Source organism: Macaca fascicularis, chromosome 5, assembly GCF_037993035.2.
Source record: "Macaca fascicularis isolate 582-1 chromosome 5, T2T-MFA8v1.1".
Taxonomy (NCBI): Eukaryota; Metazoa; Chordata; class Mammalia; order Primates; family Cercopithecidae; genus Macaca; species Macaca fascicularis.
The window spans coordinates 180,950,573-180,970,081 of NC_088379.1; the positions used below are offsets into that span (position 1 = coordinate 180,950,573).

At 39.0% G+C, this 19,509-nt stretch overlaps 1 protein-coding gene across 1 annotated transcript; it reads right to left on the minus strand.

The window, feature by feature from the left end:
- Nucleotides 1–1,608: 1,608 nt before the first annotated feature.
- On the minus strand, nt 1,609–18,868 carry SPATA4 (spermatogenesis associated 4). Its single transcript, XM_045393078.2, has 6 exons — nt 18,628–18,868; nt 16,615–16,744; nt 16,009–16,127; nt 15,678–15,898; nt 5,396–5,512; nt 1,609–1,832 (listed from the first exon to the last, which is right to left on the minus strand). Exons 1-6 carry the CDS (start codon nt 18,843–18,845, stop codon nt 1,720–1,722), a joined length of 918 nt encoding a protein of 305 aa, XP_045249013.2. The 5' UTR covers nt 18,846–18,868; the 3' UTR covers nt 1,609–1,719.
- Nucleotides 18,869–19,509: the final 641 nt, after the last annotated feature.

The window sequence follows — 19,509 nt, forward strand, 5'->3', positions numbered from 1 at the left end:
GAAAGGGCCAAGCTGTCCAACTGAGTTGTTACCCTACTCAGTAACCTAGGAAAATCACTTCATTGAATTGTTCCAGAGGCTGATTCTTCACTTTAGAAACACTGACTACAATATACCCCACAATTAGTATAAAAAATGGAGAAAGTGCTTACTCATTAATACAAATGCTATGTCATAGTAGGTTCTATTCCCATAGGTATTCTTTCAATTGAAAAGTTTCTATTCCTGTAGCAGCTGCTATAGTTCCTAGAAAATTTCATTGCTTCCTTCTGTCAAAGATTCTTTTTGAAGTAAATGGTCTTTCTAAGATATTCCTGTAGTATTGGCTTCTGTTGCACAATTTGTCCTCAAAAAGCTCTTGAGGTTACGCACTTTGACCATCCTTGGTATCTTCATTTACATAATCACTATGTAATGAAGCCTACAGACTATTTCCTATTTTCCACAATCTCTATAGGTTCCACAGGATTCTTGGGAACTTACCATAGTCGGGCCATGAGTGATGACCTCTTTCAGGAGATTGAACACAGCACCAAGAGGACAAAGAAACTTACTATTTGACTCTACCCAAAACTAACCCTCTTCTGTGGATCTTTTTCATGACTGAGCTTCAAAGACTTGTTTCTCAAACCTTTTCCAAAGGAACTATATAGGTTAAAAATTATTCTCATAATTTTGCACTTTAGATTGTCCCATGAGAATGCAAGACAACAGATACATTACTTATAGCTGGTTAAGAGATGCATTTGACCTAGATCTCTTACCTCAGATAAAACTGGATTTTGAACACATTCCCAGTAAGTTACCTGTATCATCAGGGCTTTCTTAGTCTTCTTAAATGTTATCTATCTAAAAATGCAAAATTTAGCAAGGAAGTCTCTGAAGGTAGAATTGCTAATAAAACAGTGTGAACTTTCAAAAATGCCGAAAAACTGGTAAGTTTAGCTGGAAATTGACATTAGTAATATTCATCTTGGAAGTCAAATGAGACTGTTAACGAGCTAGTATCAAAACATAAATAATACCAGTTGAAAATTTTTCACATATAAAATATAAAATTACCATGAATATATAAAAGATTATTAGTTTTTCAGGACATCAGTCTGCTTTTGTTTCCCTTCAGTTAAAATATGGGGCATAGCAGCAACCAGTGGGAACTTTTTAATTGAACTAAATGTATTGCTAAACACCAGAACCAAGTTCCAAGAAAAGGATGATTTTCTTTCCCCACAACTTGTTTTCAAAAGAAGGGACACCTATCTTTTTAATGGTTTAAGTTCAGGCTGTTCTTAGAGATGATCAAGGTGTTCTATGGGCCATAGTATAATAATCATTCAGAATAAAATTTAATTAATGAATGTGATGTAACTATATAATAGGCAAAGCAGTAACTTTTAATTTCTAATAAGGAAAACATATTAAGAAGTAGATTTACCATTCCTACAAAATTATTAGAAAGAACTCTTACTCATCATGGTGAATTATGTTTATACCTTTAAAATTATTTTTGCTCATTCTGTATTAATTTATTTAATTTTGTATTTTCAACAGTACCTGGCATAGGAGTTTAATAAACGAATGGAAAAGAAATGTTCTTTAACACAATTATGGAAAAGACACCACTCTATTTATTATTGAAATGCATTCAATACTGGGCGATTCTTTATTATGGCGAGAGATGATGGCATCATTTCTTCAAAGCCATTTGACAGGTGCTTTTCAAGGTTTCTTTTCCATGTTTCTGATAGGTTTCATAACAGAGTAATGAGAATGTTGTCCAGCTTGCTTCACATGTATTTCTCTATTTGAATTGCCACCATTACCTATATTTGCTGGGGCATTTAAATAAAATTAAAATCAATTCATGGTTACTAAATATTTATACAAGCATCAACATGTCTAATATATCAAATATATGCAGAATGATTGGCAACAGGTTGAGCACAGTTAATCTAAATGCCTGGTAAACAAGAATATTTAAATCACGGATTATAGTACTCATGGATAAAAAAAAGTCTGAATGTCAGCCACTTCCAAAAGTCATCAGCCTAAAAATCTCCAGGGTTTATTTTGGTGCATCTGATACTGAATATGACCCAACTATTCTTAGATATTGCTTCAGAAAGCAGCTGAGGCAACAGTAGCACAATTTTATACTTAGATTTGACAAATGTCCATGATTCATAATACAGTTTTTGGAACTCTGATTACACTGAGGCATTCCAGCTAGCCACCCAGACTCTTTAGGTCACTCAGTTCTAATGGGAGGGGCCAGTGGCAACTAAGACATCTATATTCCATTGACCCATAATTTTGCTAGATACTAAATTTAGGTAAAAAAGTAGAGGAACTTGAGTGTTATAAAAAGAAAAAAGCAAAGGTAATAACCTATATTATGATTAATTTTGGCCACCCTGTTTGATAATTAGAAGATTTTCAGATGAACAGCCTGTGATTTCAGTGTCATTATATGAAATCTTAGATGGTAACGTAGAGTTAAGTTCCTACAGTCTAGTGTTTTTGCATCTCCTCCTTCCATTAACTATCAAACTATGATAACTGACCTGAACTATTTACCCTCTTTTCAGAAATTAAATGAAATCCTTTGAACAAATTTAGAAAAAAAAGATTTAACACTTAATAGTTCTCATCCATATAATTACCAAAGCTGAATCCACATCATTGATTAATTTACTGTGTGCCTAGATTAAGAGAATCCAAGTATATATCTGGATTGAGACAAGTAAAAAAAATAAATGTATGTTCACCTTCCCATCCTGATCTACCTTGTCCAGTGAAGGCTTCCATAAAACCATCTCTTTTTCCAAAGAGAGCAAGACTATTGAGGTGAAAGCGAATCATAAAAGAGCATCCAGAGAATTGTAAAAAAGAGCAGTAGAGAATAAAATGGGAGGAGTTATTTATGGCAGCTTATACATTATTAAAATTGTAAAAGCAAAAATTCATTTTACTTGGAATCCTGATCTGAAGTAATGATAGCATGTAGTTTTTCTAAAACCTCGTATGTGCACCTTGAAGATTTTCAAAAAAGATAACGAAAATGAGAAATACTCTTTAGCAATTCAAATATCAGCAGGCATCAGTTTCTGTCTCTAGTCTATTTGCATCTCTTTCTTACACAGGAAGGAAGCCGTGCTGTGACTCATCACTACTACTTTCTACCTTTCACTGCAGGTCCCAAAGCAGGTGGCCCTGCTCTTTCCCTGCCCCGGTGAAATTCAGTCAGTCATAAGGGGAATGAGGCAAGGAAGTTAAACACAAAAACAAAACTTACCTGCAGTTTCCTTTCCATACCTCCTGATCCCCTCCTCCCATGCTCACCCTACCCCTGTGGCTTCACCTCCCTCCCTGCTGGAACTTTCGCCACAAATGTCAGCAACAGAAGAAGTTAAGGCAGGCTGAAGGACAGGATATATTCCTAGAATCTAAAGGTGAAACTATGGATGCATTTTATTCATTGAAACATTTGTTTTGTTTTGTTTTGTTTCGTTTTGTTTTTTTGAGATGGAGCCTCACTCTGTCACCCAGGCTTGAGTGCAGTGGCGCGATCTCGGCTCACTGCAAGCTCCACGTCCCGGGTTCACGACATTCTCCTGCCTCAACCTCCCAAATAGCTGGGACTACAGGTGCCCGCCACCACGCCCAGCTAAATTTTTTTCATTTTTATTTTTTTATTTTTAGTAGAGACGGGGTTTCACCGTGTTAGCCAGGATTTTCTCGATCTTCTGACCTCGTGATCCGCCCACCTAGGCCTCCCAAAGTGCTGGGATTACAGGCGTGAGCCACCGCGCCTGGCCCATTGAAACATTGTTATCCACTTCCGTTGGTTCTATTATGCTTACTATGCCTCAGGTGGATGAAGAGTTAACGGGATTTTGATGGGCTGGCCTGATGTTTGGACATTAAAAAGTGTGCTATGAGGAACACTAGTTATACAAGACCATTAAGCAAAGCAAAACCAAATAGTGATGTGTGATCAAATAGAGTTTGGAAAACACTTCATTCTGCCTCTCTTCTCTTTAGTATTTACAATGCATATTAGCATATTAAAGGTTCTGGAAAATCATAAGTTTTTTTTCGTTTTTGTTTTTGTTTAAAAAAAAAGGAAAATTGGCAGGGCTCTCAAAGACTCTATGTAAACAAAGAACTTTTATCCCCGGTGAAATGCCTCAACAGGTCAGGAAGCATAATCTGTAGCAGAGGTCCACACACATTTTCTGTAAAGGGCTGGAGAGTAAATATTTTAGGCTTTGTGGTAGGCTTGCCAGATAAAATATAGGACACCTAGTTAAATTTGAATTTCAGATAAATAGTGAATAATTTTTAGTAAAAATATGTCCTAAATATGTCCTCAAACGTATTTGTTGCATTGTCCTGTGTTTTTATTTGCTAAATCTGGCAACTCAGCTTTCTAGGCTAGACAGTCACTTTGGCAACTACTCAAACCAACTGTTGTAGTGTCAAAGGAGCCATACGCAAGGCATAAATTGAGCAGGAGTGGCTCTGTTCCCTGTTATTTATGAGCACGGGAACTTGAATTTCATAGCATTTTTATGTGTCAGGAATTACTATTATTCTTTTGATTTTTTTTTTTTTTAAACCATTAAATCCAAGCAGTTTAGGAGGCCGAGGAGGGCGGATTGCCCGAGCTCAGAAGTTCGAGACCAGCCTGGGCAACACGGTGAAACCCCATCTCTACTAAAATACAAAAAATTAGCCAGGCATGGCAGCGTGCATTGTAGTCCCAGATACTCAGGAGGCTGAGTCAGGAGAAACGTTTGAACCCAGGTGGTGGAAGTTGCAATGAGCCGAGATCGCACCACTGCACTCCGGCCTGGGTGACAGAGTGAGACTCCATCTCCAAAAAAAAAGTAAAAACTATTTTTAACTTGTGAACTATACAAAAATAGACAACAGGCTGAATTTGGACCGTGGGCTAGAGTTTGGTGTCGTATAAATGCTTTCTGAATTAACAGGGTTTAATCAAGTGACTTCTCGTAATACAACTGATTGAGAATTCTTAGTATGCAAGTATCTATATCTGTCTCAGGACTCACGGACTCATCTTCTGACTACTAAAGAACTGAGCTTTCAAGTCTATGACCCTGACGTTTTTCAGACTCACCTATTTAAGCATAAATCAGAACTCAAGTGGATCTGATTGTAGCAGGCTGGGGAGGGGCAGCGACTTAGCGGACCACATGTTCCCTCCACTTACCATAAAGAACTGCATACCAATGTAATTGACAGTGTAGGACTGAAAGTTGACCTACACCAACATTTTAACTATTTAACCGTTTTTAAAAACTTTAATTGAAGAAAGTCAAGCAAAAAAAAAACAATCAATTTTAAGAAGCAAAGAGTTAAAACTTACGTAAAACAAGGGCAACTCTTCCTCTTGTAACTTTGGAATTATATCTGTGCCCACAGGCTTGAGCAGGAAGGTGATTGAGAGTAACTTCTCCCACTGTTGGTTTCACGTCAAACCATTCTATAAAATATGAACACAGAAGTTATTTCTTAAAAAGTCATAATGGCCATTGTCAAAGTAAGACGCCATAATTTAAAAATTCAGTAAATCATTTAAATTTCTGTTTATCATATTCCTGAGTAGTGTGAATACATAGATTAATAATCCCTCCCCGCATTGCTCACAATATATTTAATACACAAAATAATTACTTTAAAGGTAATGTGTTTATGTTCCTGTTAGTCTTTGGTAAGTTTCTATTCAATTATAATGTACAAAAAGGTAAAGAAACAATAAGTGTAGTTCACTCCCATGAATTTGTGGAGTGAATACACTGAGGGTACCATCATCCAGATCAAGAAATGATGTATTACCAGTACCCCAAAGACCCCTCATGTCTTTCCAAGACAGTATTCTAAAAGGAAAGTGCTATCCTAACTTCTATCATCGTAGGTTAGTTTTATCTAGTTTTATATTTGATAAAATCATATAGTACCTTTCATTTTGCAAACATTTTATATGATAAAAATTGTGAATTAAAATTATTTCCATGTTTCCCATATTTCTTTTTAACTAATCCTGTAAGCTGAAATACTTGGGCAATTTCCTTGTGCTTCTAAAGATCACTTCCTCCTCTGCATCTGCAGCTCATCCTTCACTGAGGCTTGAAGAAGTTGCTAAGTTAATTGCTACTCACCAGTCATACTCTATCAACACTAAACACAACTCTGGTCAGTAACATTGCCAGAACTATAATTATCATAATTAATTACTTTGGCCACAAATGAGAAACGTTTAAAATCAGCAGTCTCAGGAATCAAGACTGGAGAAAGAGTACTGTTCAAGATTTGGAAAGGTTGAGATGACGTGTAGCTAAAGAACAAATGTGTTCAAAAGACAACAGAGATGCAGGTTAATTTTTTACAAAGATAGACTTTTAAACAAAAGTCAGTGATGTCTGATTTGTGGTGTTAAAATATAACTGGACAGAACTAAAATGCCAGACAACGAAAGCACTGAAAGGAGGTAAAGGGGTGGCAGGGAGGGATCCGTGTCATAGTGTTCTAAGGTCCTTGCAGTTTCAGGAAGAGAGTGAAGATATTAATTTTAGACTAAGATAAGTATGCATGCTAAAATGTATAGATTGGCACTAAAAAGAGTAGAGATTTAAAATGTTCAAAATTAGTGGGAAAAAAATCTTTGGAAAAAAATTTGGTCCAAAAAAGAAAAGATAGGTAAGATGAAAACAAGAGGGGGGCGGAGCAAGATGGCCGAATAGGAACAGCTCCAGTCTCCAACTCCCAGCGCGAGCGACACAGAAGACCAGTGATTTCTGCATTTTCAACTGAGGTACTGGGTTCATCTCACTAGGGAGTGCCGGACAATCGGTGCTGGTCAGCTGCTGCAGCCGACCAGTGAGAGCTGAAGCAGGGCGAGGCATCGCCTCACCTGGGAAGTGCAAGGGGGAACGGAATCCCTTTTCCTAGCCAGGGGAACTGAGACACACAACACCTGGAAAATTGGGTAACTCCCACCCCAATACTGCGCTTTAAGGAAACGGGCACACCAGGAGATTATATCCCACACCTGGCCGGGAGGGTCCCACGCCCACGGAGCCTCCCTCATTGCTAGCACAGCAGTCTGTGATCTACCGGCAAGGCAGCAGCGAGGCTGGGGGAGGGGCACCCGCCATTGCTGAGGCTTAAGTAGGTAAACAAAGCTGCTGGGAAGCTCAAACTGGGTGGAGCTCACAGCAGCTCAAGGAAACCTGCCTGTCTCTGTAGACTCCACCTCTGGGGACAGGGCACAGTAAACAATAACAAACGCAGCAGAAACCCCTGCAGACGCAAACGACTCTGTCTGACAGCTTTGAAGAGAGCAGTTGATCTCCCAACACGGAGGTTGAGATCTGAGAAGGGACAGACTGCCTGCTCAAGTGGGTCCCTGACCCCTGAGTAGCCTAACTGGGAGACATCCCCCACTAGGGGCAGTCTGACACCCCACACCTCACAGGGTGGAGTACCCCCCTGAGAGGAAGCTTCCAAAGCAAGAATCAGACAGGTACACTCACTGTTCAGCAATATTCTATCTTCTGCAGCCTCTGCTGCTGATACCCAGCCAAACAGGGTCTGGAGTGGACCTCAAGCAATCTCCAACAGACCTACAGCTGAGGGTCCTGACTGTTAGAAGGAAAACTATCAAACAGGAAGGACACCTACACCAAAACCCCATCAGTACGTCACCATCATCAAAGACCAGAGGCAGATAAAACCATAAAGATGGGGAAAAAGCAGGGCAGAAAAGCTGGAAATTCAAAAAATAAGAGCGCATCTCCCCCGGCAAAGGAGCGCAGCTCATCACCAGCAACGGATCAAAGCTGGACGGAGAATGACTTTGACGAGATGAGAGAAGAAGGCTTCAGTCCAGCAAACTTCTCAGAGCTAAAGGAGGAATTACGTACCCAGCGCAAAGAAACTAAAAATCTTGGAAAAAAAGTGGAAGAATGGATGGCTAGAGTAATTAATGCAGAGAAGGTCATAAACGAAATGAAAGAGATGAAAACCATGACACGAGAAATACGTGACAAATGCACAAGCTTCAGTAACCGACTCGATCAACTGGAAGAAAGAGTATCAGCGATTGAAGAACAAATGAATGAAATGAAGTGAGAAGAGAAACCAAAAGAAAAAAGAAGAAAAAGAAATGAACAAAGCCTGCAAGAAGTATGGGATTATGTAAAAAGACCAAATCTACGTCTGATTGGGGTGCCTGAAAGTGAGGGGGAAAATGGAACCAATTTGGAAAACACTCTTCAGGATATCATCCAGGAGAACTTCCCCAACCTAGTAGGGCAGGCCAACATTCAAATCCAGGAAATACAGAGAACGCCACAAAGATACTCCTCGAGAAGAGCAACTCCAAGACACATAATTGCCAGATTCACCTAAGTTGAAATGAAGGAAAAAATCTTAAGGGCAGCCAGAGAGAAAGGTCGGGTTACCCACAAAGGGAAGCCCATCAGACTAACAGCAGATCTCTCGGCAGAAACTCTACAAGCCAGAAGAGAGTGGGGGCCAATATTCAACAGTCTTAAAGAAAAGAATTTTAAACCCAGAATTTCATATCCAGCCAAACTAAGTTTCATAAGTGAAGGAGAAATAAAATGCTTTACAGATAAGCAAATGCTTAGAGATTTTGTCACCACTACGCCTGCCTTACAAGAGACCCTGAAGGAAGCACTAAACATGGAAAGGAACAACCGGTACCAGCCATTGCAAAAACATGCCAAAATGTAAAGACCATCTAGGCTAGGAAGAAACTGCATCAACTAATGAGCAAAATAACCAGTTAATATCATAATAGCAGGATCAAGTTCACACATAACAATATTAACCTTAAATGTAAATGGACTAAATGCTCCAATTAAAAGACACAAACTGGCAAACTGGATAAAGAGTCAAGACCCATCAGTCTGCTGTATTCAGGAGACCCATCTCACATGCAGAGACATACATAGGCTCAAAATAAAGGGATGGAGGAAGATTTACCAAGCAAATGGAGAACAAAAAAAAGCAGGGGTTGCAATACTAGTCTCTGATAAAACAGACTTTAAACCATCAAAGATCAAAAGAGACAAAGAAGGCCATTACATAATGGTAAAGGGATCAATTCAACAGGAAGAGCTAACTATCCTAAATATATATGCACCCAATACAGGAGCACCCAGATTCATCAAGCAAGTCCTTAGAGACTTACAAAGAGACTTAGACTCCCATACAATAATAATGGGAGACTTCAACACTCCACTGTCAACATTAGACAGATCAACGAGACAGAAAGTTAACAAGGATATCCAGGAATTGAACTCATCTCTGCAGCAAGCAGACCTAATAGACATCTATAGAACTCTCCACCCCAAATCAACAGAATATACATTCTTCTCAGCACCACATCGCAATTACTCCAAAATTGACCACATAATTGGAAGTAAAGCACTCCTCAGCAAATGTACAAGAACAAAAATTATAACAAACTGTCTCTCAGACCACAGTGCAATCAAGCTAGAACTCAGGACTAAGAAACTCAATCAAAACCACTCAACTACATGGAAACTGAACAACCTGCTCCTGAATGCCTACTGGGTACATAACGAAATGAAGGCAGAAATAAAGATGTTCTTTGAAACCAGTGAAAACAAAGATACAACATACCAGAATCTCGGGACACATTTAAAGCAGTGTGTAGAGGAAATTTATAGCACTAAATGCACACAAGAGAAAGCAGGAAAGATCTAAAATTGACACTCTAACATCACAATTAAAAGAACTAGAGAAGCAAGAGCAAACACATCTGAAAGCTAGCAGAAGGCAAGAAATAACTAAGATCAGAGCAGAACTGAAGGAGATAGAAACACAAAAAACCCTCCAAAAAAATCAATGAATCCAGGAGTTGGTTTTTTGAAAAGATCAACAAAATTGACAGAATGCTAGCAAGACTAATAAAGAAGAAAAGAGAGAAGAATCAAATAGATGCAATAAAAAATGATAAAGGGGATATCACCACCGACCCCACAGAAATACAAACTACCGTCAGAGAATACTATAAACACCTCTATGCAAATAAACTGGAAAATCTAGAAGAAATGGATAATTTCCTGGACACTTACACTCTTCCAAGACTAAACCAGGAAGAAGTTGAATCCCTGAATAGATCAATAGCAGGCTCTGAAATTGAGGCAATAATTAATAGCCTACCAACCAAAAAAAGTCCAGGACCAGATGGATTCACAGCCGAATTCTACCAGAGGTACAAGGAGGAGCTGGTACCATTCCTTCTGAAACTATTCCAATCAATAGAAAAAAAGGGAATCCTCCCTAACTCATTTTATGAGGCCAACATCATCCTGATACCAAAGCCTGGCAGAGACACAACAAAAAAAGAGAATTTTAGACCAATATCCCTGATGAACATCGATGCAAAAATCCTCAATAAAATACTGGCAAACCGGATTCAGCAACACATCAAAAAGCTTATCCACCATGATCAAGTGGGCTTCATCCTGGGATGCAAGGCTGGTTCAACATTCGCAAATCAATAAACATAATCCAGCATATAAACAGAACCAAAGACAAGAACCACATGATTATCTCAATTGATGCAGAAAAGGCTTTTGACAAAATTCAACAGCCCTTCATGCTAAAAACGCTCAATAAATTCGGTATTGATGGAACGTACCTCAAAATAATAAGAGCTATTTATGACAAACCCACAGCCAATATCATACTGAATGGGCAAAAACTGGAAAAATTCCCTTTGAAAACTGGCACAAGACAGGGATGCCCTCTCTCACCACTCCTATTCAACATAGTGTTGGAAGTTCTGGCTAGGGCAATCAGGCAAGAGAAAGAAATCAAGGGTATTCAGTTAGGAAAAGAAGAAGTCAAATTGTCCCTCTTTGCAGATGACATGATTGTATATTTAGAAAACCCCATTGTCTCAGCCCAAAATCTCCTTAAGCTGATAAGCAACTTCAGCAAAGTCTCAGGATACAAAATTAATGTGCAAAAATCACAAGCATTCTTATACACCAGTAACAGACAAACAGAGAGCCAAATCATGAATGAAATTCCATTCACAATTGCTTCAAAGAGAATAAAATACCTAGGAATCCAACTTACAAGGGATGTAAAGGACCTCTTCAAGGAGAACTACAAACCACTGCTCAGTGAAATAAAAGAGGACACAAACAAATGGAAGAACATACCATGCTCATGGATAGGAAGAATCAATATCGTGAAAATGGCCATACTGCCCAAGGTTATTTATAGATTCAATGCCATCCCCATCAAGCTACCAATGAGTTTCTTCACAGAATTGGAAAAAACTGCTTTAAAGTTCATATGGAACCAAAAAAGAGCCCGCATCTCCAAGACAATCCTAAGTCAAAAGAACAAAGCTGGAGGCATCACGCTACCTGACTTCAAACTATACTACAAGGCTACAGTAACCAAAACAGCATGGTACTGGTACCAAAACAGAGATATAGACCAATGGAACAGAACAGAGTCCTCAGAAATAATACCACACATCTACAGCCATCTGATCTTTGACAAACCTGAGAGAAACAAGAAATGGGGAAAGGATTCCCTATTTAATAAATGGTGCTGGGAAAATTGGCTAGCCATAAGTAGAAAGCTGAAACTGGATCCTTTCCTTACTCCTTATATGAAAATTAATTCAAGATGGATTAGAGACTTAAATGTTAGACCTAATACCATAAAAATCCTAGAGGAAAACCTAGGTAGTACCATTCAGGACATAGGCATGGGAAAAGACTTCATGTCTAAAACACCAAAAGCAATGGCAACAAAAGCCAAAATTGACAAATGGGATCTAATTAAACTAAAGAGCTTCTGCACAGCAAAAGAAACTACCATCAGAGTGAACAGGCAACCTAGAGAATGGGAGAAAATTTTTGCAATCTACTCATCTGACAAAGGGCTAATATCCAGAACCTACAAAGAACTCAAACAAATTTACAAGAAAAAAACAACCCCATCAAAAAGTGGGCAAAGGATATGAACAGACATTTCTCAAAAGAAGACATTCATACAGCCAACAGACACATGAAAAAATGCTCATCATCACTGGCCATCAGAGAAATGCAAATCAAAACCACAATGAGATACCATCTCACACCAGTTAGAATGGCGATCATTAAAAAGTCAGGAAACAACAGGTGCTGGAGAGGATGTGGAGAAACAGGAACACTTTTACACTGTTGGTGGGATTGTAAACTAGTTCAACCATTATGGAAAACAGTATGGCGATTCCTCAAGGATCTAGAACTAGATGTACCATATGACCCAGCCATCCCATTACTGGGTATATACCCAAAGGATTATAAATCATGCGGCTATAAAGACACATGCACACGTATGTTTATTGCGGCACTATTCACAATAGCAAAGACTTGGAATCAACCCAAATGTCCATCAGTGACAGACTGGATTAAGAAAATGTGGCACATATACACCATGGAATACTATGCAGCCATAAAAAAAGGATGAGTTTGTGTCCTTTGTAGGGACATGGATGAAGCTGGAAACCATCATTCTTAGCAAACTATCACAAGAACAGAAAACCAAACACCACATGTTCTCACTCATAGGTGGGAACTGAACAATGAGATCACTTGGACGCGGGAAGGGGAACATCACACCCCGGGGCCTATCATGGGGAGGGGGGAGGGGGGAGGGATTGCATTGGGAGTTATACCTGATGTAAATGACGAGTTGATGGGTGCTGACGAGTTGATGGGTGCAGCACACCAACATGGCACAAGTATACATATGTAACAAACCTGCACATTATGCACATGTACCCTAGAACTCAAAGTATAATAATTTAAAAAAAAAAGTGAAAAAAAAAAACAAGAAAACAATAAACAGAAAAAGAGGAAAAAAAAAAAACTCAAAATAGTATGTCAGATATGAATACATATAACAGTGGGCAGTATTAATAAATTCATAACAATAAAATTTACTGTGGATGAAATAGAAACAACACTTCATAGAAGAACAAATTTTAAGACTTTACAAAGTATCAACACTAATTCTAAAGCAATAATAATTAAGACAACATGCTAAAGTGACACACATGTAGACAAAGTTGAATAGAGGGCTCAGAAACAGACCCATACTTACACACCAACTGAAACACGAGAGGGCCTTACGAATAAGTGAGGAAAGGATAGACTACTCAAAACGTGGGGCTGAGACAATCGCTTCTTCATGTGGATTGCAGATGAAGTAACAGTTTACAAGTTTTCACTTTAATCAACTTAAACTTTAAAAGGTTTAAACCTTAAAAGGTTTCACTTTAATCAATTTAAACATATGAGGATATATTTATAATCTCATTATGGGAACAGTGTTAACTACGGAGTTTGCATTCTATTTTCATTCCTGCCATAACAAATTACCACAAATATCATAACTTAAAACAGCCCTTTTTATCTCACGGTACAGAAGTCTGGGTCCTCTATTAAGAGTCTCAGAGGCTGAAAGCAAGGTATTGGCAGGGCTGCATTCCTTTCTGGAAGTTCTGGGGAAGAATCTTCTCCCAGGCTCACTCAGCTTGTTGGCAGAATGCAGTTTCTTATGTTTGCAGGACTGAGGCCCCTGTTTTTTGCCTGCCTCTCAGCCCAAGGTAATTCTTTCCTCCTGGAAGCTGCACCACATACCTTCTCATGCTTTCCATGTTGTCTCTTGCAGCAATAGCAGATTGAGACCCTATCACACTCCAGATCTCCTACGATTCCAGTTGAAGAAAGATCTCTGCTTCTAAGGGTTTCTGTGATTAGATCAGGTCTGGTCTGAATAAGCCAGCATACACACCCTATCTTGGGGTCCATAACTTTAATTACATCTGCAAAGTCTCTTTTGCCATGTAAAGTATCATATTCACAGGTTTCAGGGATTAGGACATGGATAACAGGGGGGCTTATTCTGCCTACTACAGAGTATCATAAAATCAACTAAAGTTAAAAATATATATGAATGAAATAAAAAATAACATATAAATATTATATATAGGTAAATGAAATAAAGAATAATATATAAATAGTAAGTATAGTTTGGTGTTTTCTTTGTTTTTTGTTTTTGTTTTTGAGATGGAGTCCCGCTCTGTCGCCCAGGCTGGAGTACAGTGGCACATTCTCGGCTCACTGCAACCTCTGCCTTCTGGGTTCAAGCCATTCTCCTGCCTCAGCCTCCCCAGTAACTGGGATTATAGGCGCCCGCCACCACACCCAGCTAATTTTTGTATTTTTATTAGAGACCAGATTTCACCATGTTGGTCTTGCTGGTAGCAAATTTTTGACCTCATGAACCGCCTGCCTTAGCCTCCTGAAGTGCTGGGATTACAAGCGTGAGCCACTGCGCCTGGCCTAGATTTTTAAATCAAGGAAATTACAAACAAAGGCAGCAGGATGGTAGTTACCCTTGGAAGGGAATGTGGAGAATGCAGTCCGAGGACACAAAGGGGAAGGTAAAGGCATTAGTAACGTTCTATTTTTTTAACCTGCGTAGGGATATACAAATGTGTTTTCATTGTTAGTCATCTTCTTTAAATTGTACATATACATTATGTACTTGCATGTGTGATAAATATCACAGCGAAGTGTTAATGTTTAAAAACATACAAAGTGTTTCAAGATAAAATTCTCCTCATTAATGACCTGAATTATTTCTTTTCTCACGAATTCATGAGTAAAGCCAGAGATGACAAAAATCAAGGAAGAAAAAACAAAATATAAGACATGGAAGAATGGACAGAGTAAGGAAGGACCAAACCTCTAAAATATCCATCTCACAATTTTAGGACATGTTAAAATTGGTGCTTTCCTCTCTTGCTAGAAACCAGAGAGAAAATGGTTTTCTTCAGAAAAAGTTCACAGGTGAGAGAAATCCTAATGACCTACATCTGCCTCTTTTCCTGAATGTTTGGGTGCCACAGAAATGATGTGGTCTCTATAGATGTCTGGAATCAAGTGAAATAAGATTTCAATACATGAGTGGTATCCTGAGTAACTGCTAGAAAAACAAACAAACAAATATAGAGCGAAAGTTCAATTACTCTGCCACCTGCCAGTGATTCTGGCAATGCAGATGGCAAATGCTGTGTTTGGGTACTTAGAGAATGATTTCAGTGGTATCTCTGGAAAGTTGCCATGATAGTTCCAATCTGCTCTACCATCTACATCCGAACAAGCCTACTATGGAAAGGATAACATTGTCCACACTGTAGACAGCATCCCCAGTGAATCATGGGAATCCAGGCTTTTCCCAAGGGATGAGTGTCCTGCTTAACTTTTAAACTCCTTAGTTACTTGATATGTGAACTTATTTCTTGTGAAAGTTTACATGAATCTTTCATAAACATATACATTTTTCTAAAAGAAGTGTCTGTATACTATGTTAACCTATGCCTTCGTCAAAAAAATTGATTTATAAACCACTCCAATGCTAATAAATCATTTCACTGCTAGCATTAAAGAAGTCACTTCCCTTTAAACCAGTTACAGAAAATAGCAAAATGGGCCAGTGCAGACATTTCTTTCATCTGTGCTCAAGAATAGCCTGACAGAGTTGGAAGAACTCAGCCGTTTCCAAGGAAAACTTACCTGGATTCAATTTTCTGCCTAATTTTCTTTGCAACATATGTAAAAGGATGAGGAACTCTGCTTTCAGTTCATTGCTGAGCATGTTGGGATTGCTTAGTAATTCTGATAACCTAATGTTATCTTTAATAGACTTTGAAGCTGTAGACCTGGAAACCAGGGGTAAATGCCTCTGGTAACTATAGTCCGTGAAATTCACAGAGTCATCCTGGATACTTTTAATTCTGGAAATAAAAAATAAAATACTGTTGACAAGCAACATTGTAGTAATGAGATTTATATTATCAAAAGTTTCACATTAAATTGTATCACTAGGAAATTACAAAGAACTTACTCTCGATGTGTTAATAAAGTGTAAACCTCTTCTATCAATATTTCAGGCACTCCAGCTTTACAATGAATTGTTCCATGGATTAGTTCTTTAGGTAATTTAAATTTTTTTCTTGCCAGGAACTTTAATAGTAGAAAGAAAATGTTTTTATCATAAGAAATTCTATAAAAATCTCCAAGTACCATGAATTCACTTTAATCATCCTTTTATTTACCTATCAAGTCATTTTTTGTGTTTAACGCGTTAGTTATTAAAAGACAATATTCAGCAGGGAAACCAATCAGTATTTATCATGCTAATGGAAATCATTATGCTCAATTTCATAGGTGATTCATGACATAAACAGTTGGAATTTAATAAACTTTGTGATACACAGGAACAAGCTGCCAACTCAGTATCACACAGTCACACACACACCTGTAGAGATCCAGGAAATTAGGATGGCACACTTTTTTTTTTTTTTTTTTTTTTTTTTTTTGAGATGGAGTCTCGCTCTGTCGCCCAGGCTGGAGTGCAGTGGCCGGATCTCAGCTCACTGCAAGCTCCGAGGATGGCACACTTTAAAACAAACATCTTAACAGTGAAAAGTGTAAATGATTGCTAACATACCTTCTCCAACTGTGCCCAGTTATCCAACTTGACTTTTAAAGAGGTCCCATTTTCAAAGGATGATAATTCAAGTTCCCAGGGGTAATATATACTGAATATTTCTGCAATTAGGAAGCCATTTGAAAAATCTCTGATCCATGGCAATTAGGAAATGAAATAAAGTGTAGTTAATTATGCAGTTTGTATTATAATTAACACTAGCCTAATATTCCATACTAAAAGTATCTTGTTAAATGAGTGCTGTTGGATCGTTGCTCTAAGGAGAACCTACTGTGGAATTTCACTAAGATTATGTACATTTCAAAGGCTTTGGTGTTCTTTTGATGAAGCCAACCTGTTAATTTGTATTGAATCCGCAGTTCAACTAGATTCCCAGGTGATTCATATGCACTTTAAAGTTTCAGAGGCATCTTTGTAAGAAATACTGAAGACAAATTAGTAAACTAGTCCCCCGCTTATCTGCAGTTTTGCTTTCTGCAGTTTCAGTTACCTTGGGTCAACCACAGTCGGAAAATATTAAACGGAAAATTCAAGAAATAATTTGTAACTTTTAAATTGTACTCTGTTCTGGGAGTGTGATGAAATCTCCCAGCCTGCTCTGTGTTGCCTAGGATGTGACTCCTCCTTTTGTCCAGAGTCTCCATGTTGTAGACATCAGTCAACTTTTAGTTATCAGATCAACTGTACAGTGTGATGTGCTTGTGTGCAAGTCACTCTAATTTTGTTTCATAATGACCCCAAAGTGCAAGAGTAGTGATGCTGGTGATTCAGATATGCCACAGAGAAACCATAAAATTCTTCCTTTGGGTGAAAAGATGAAAGTTCTTAACTTAATAGAAAGTTGTAAGAATGCTTAGAATGGTAGGAATGAATCTTATATCCCTGAAATATGAAGAAAAAGAAATTCTTGATAGTTTCACCATCACACCTCAAACTGAAAAACTTTCAGCCACAGTGTGTGATAAGTGCTTAGTTAAGATTTTTAAAAAGGCATTGAATTTGTGGATGGAAGACATACACGGAAATGTGTTCTGACAGAGGGTTCTGTAGTACCACAGTTCCAGGCATCCACTGTCGATCTTGGAACCTATGCCTCTCTGATAAGGAGAGACTAAACCAGAGTTCTACAAAAGATTCATTGCCTTAATTTTTATAGAATTTAGTTTGGATTCCCAGAGCAAATATTAACTGCCAGTTACGTACAAAGTGCCTACAATTAAGCAGCAACTTTAAAAACTTGTTGATAACTCTCAAACTAGATGCCATCTCTGACAGAGGGTAAACTGATCCTTACCAGTGTGTGTGTGTATATATATATATATATGTGTGTGTGTGTGTATTTTTATATATATATACACATATATATATATACACACATATATATATATATATTTATTTATTTATTTATTTTTTTATTTTTTTTTTTTTTGAGACAGAGTCTTACCCTGCCACCGAGGCTGGAGTGCAGCGGCGTAATCTCAGCTCACTGCAACCTCTGCCTCCCGGGTTCAAGACCTCTCCTGCTGCAGCCTCCCCAGTAGCTGGGATTATAGGCACCCACCACCCGCCGGGCTAATTTTTGTATTGTTAGTAGAGATCGGGTTTCAGCATGTTGGCCAGGCTGTTACTGAACTCCTGACCTCAGGTGATCCGCCTCCCTCGGCTCCCAAAGTGCTGGGATTACAGTCATGAGGAACTGTGCCTGGCCATCCTTACCAGTATTAATGCCCAATGTCACTAAAGAAAAATCTTTGACTATTTTAGTATTTTTTGTAGTCACCAAAGCATTCTATATTGTCTACAATTTAATGATTGCTTGATTGAGTAAACAAAATGTTTCTTGATATTTTGTTAAACCCTTGCTCCCTAATAGTATTTTCGTGTGTATGCGTGGGTGAGGGGTCTTGATTTGAAACATAAGCCAGGCCAGGGTAGGCAATCTGAGGCCTGGCAGGCGGCGGAAAGCAGGCGGGGCGCCCACCGAGGGGGCCTAGGCCTGGCTTACTCAAGCACCTGTTGATGTTCCTGGGGAAGAAGCTGAGATCCAGACCCTGAAGCCAACGCAGAACGGAACGAGACAGGTGGGAGTTCTTCGGCGCATGCGGATAGACCAGACACTTCTTAGGCCTCCCTCGGATGGGAGCTGCTAGCTGTGGCGAAAGTGACGGTGACTTGGCTAGGGCTGCCGCCGTCAGTGTCAAAGACCCTTTTCCCCAGCCGGCGGCAGCCATGGCGCTTTCTGGGTTGCTACGGCAACAGCAGAAGGCGGGGCGGGGCCTTAGAGCTGGCGGGGCGGCCTCGTGGGGCGCGGCGGAGTCTTACGGGTCGAGACATCAGCGCCTGCGCAAGCGCTGCCGCAGCCGCCCGTGCTGCCGCTTTACTCCGACTTTGGAGCGCGGAGCCGGGTACTGAGGGATGCAAAACTGTGGGCCCAGTGGTGTGGCCGCGGTCTGGGGAGTGTAAACCTTGGGCAGAACTTTCAATCTCAGATTTAGTTGGCCTCACTGTTAACCTATTTAGAGTTTTGTGTTTTTTTTTTTCCTTCTGTCATTGTTCATAAGTTTTATATTTTAAATATTGTTGGTTTCTGCCCAGCCAAAGGCCTATTTTCAGTCCTCTAGTTAGAGGAGTGGTGTGAGAAGACTCCAGAGGCCGAGATAGTTTTTGTTTGGGAATTGGAAGAGATGGGGGGAAAAAATCTTTAAAATGGAAATGAATGTCCACAAAATTTAGCATAACTATTTCCTTAATTATTGCATTAAGTATTTGTCAACAGTAATATTAGAAAACGATGTGTAGGTTAGATTTTCACACTTAATTAAAATGTCCTAGTAGGCATAATTCGTTCATTAGTTCAACGGATGTGTATTGAGTCCATATTACGTGCCAGGCACT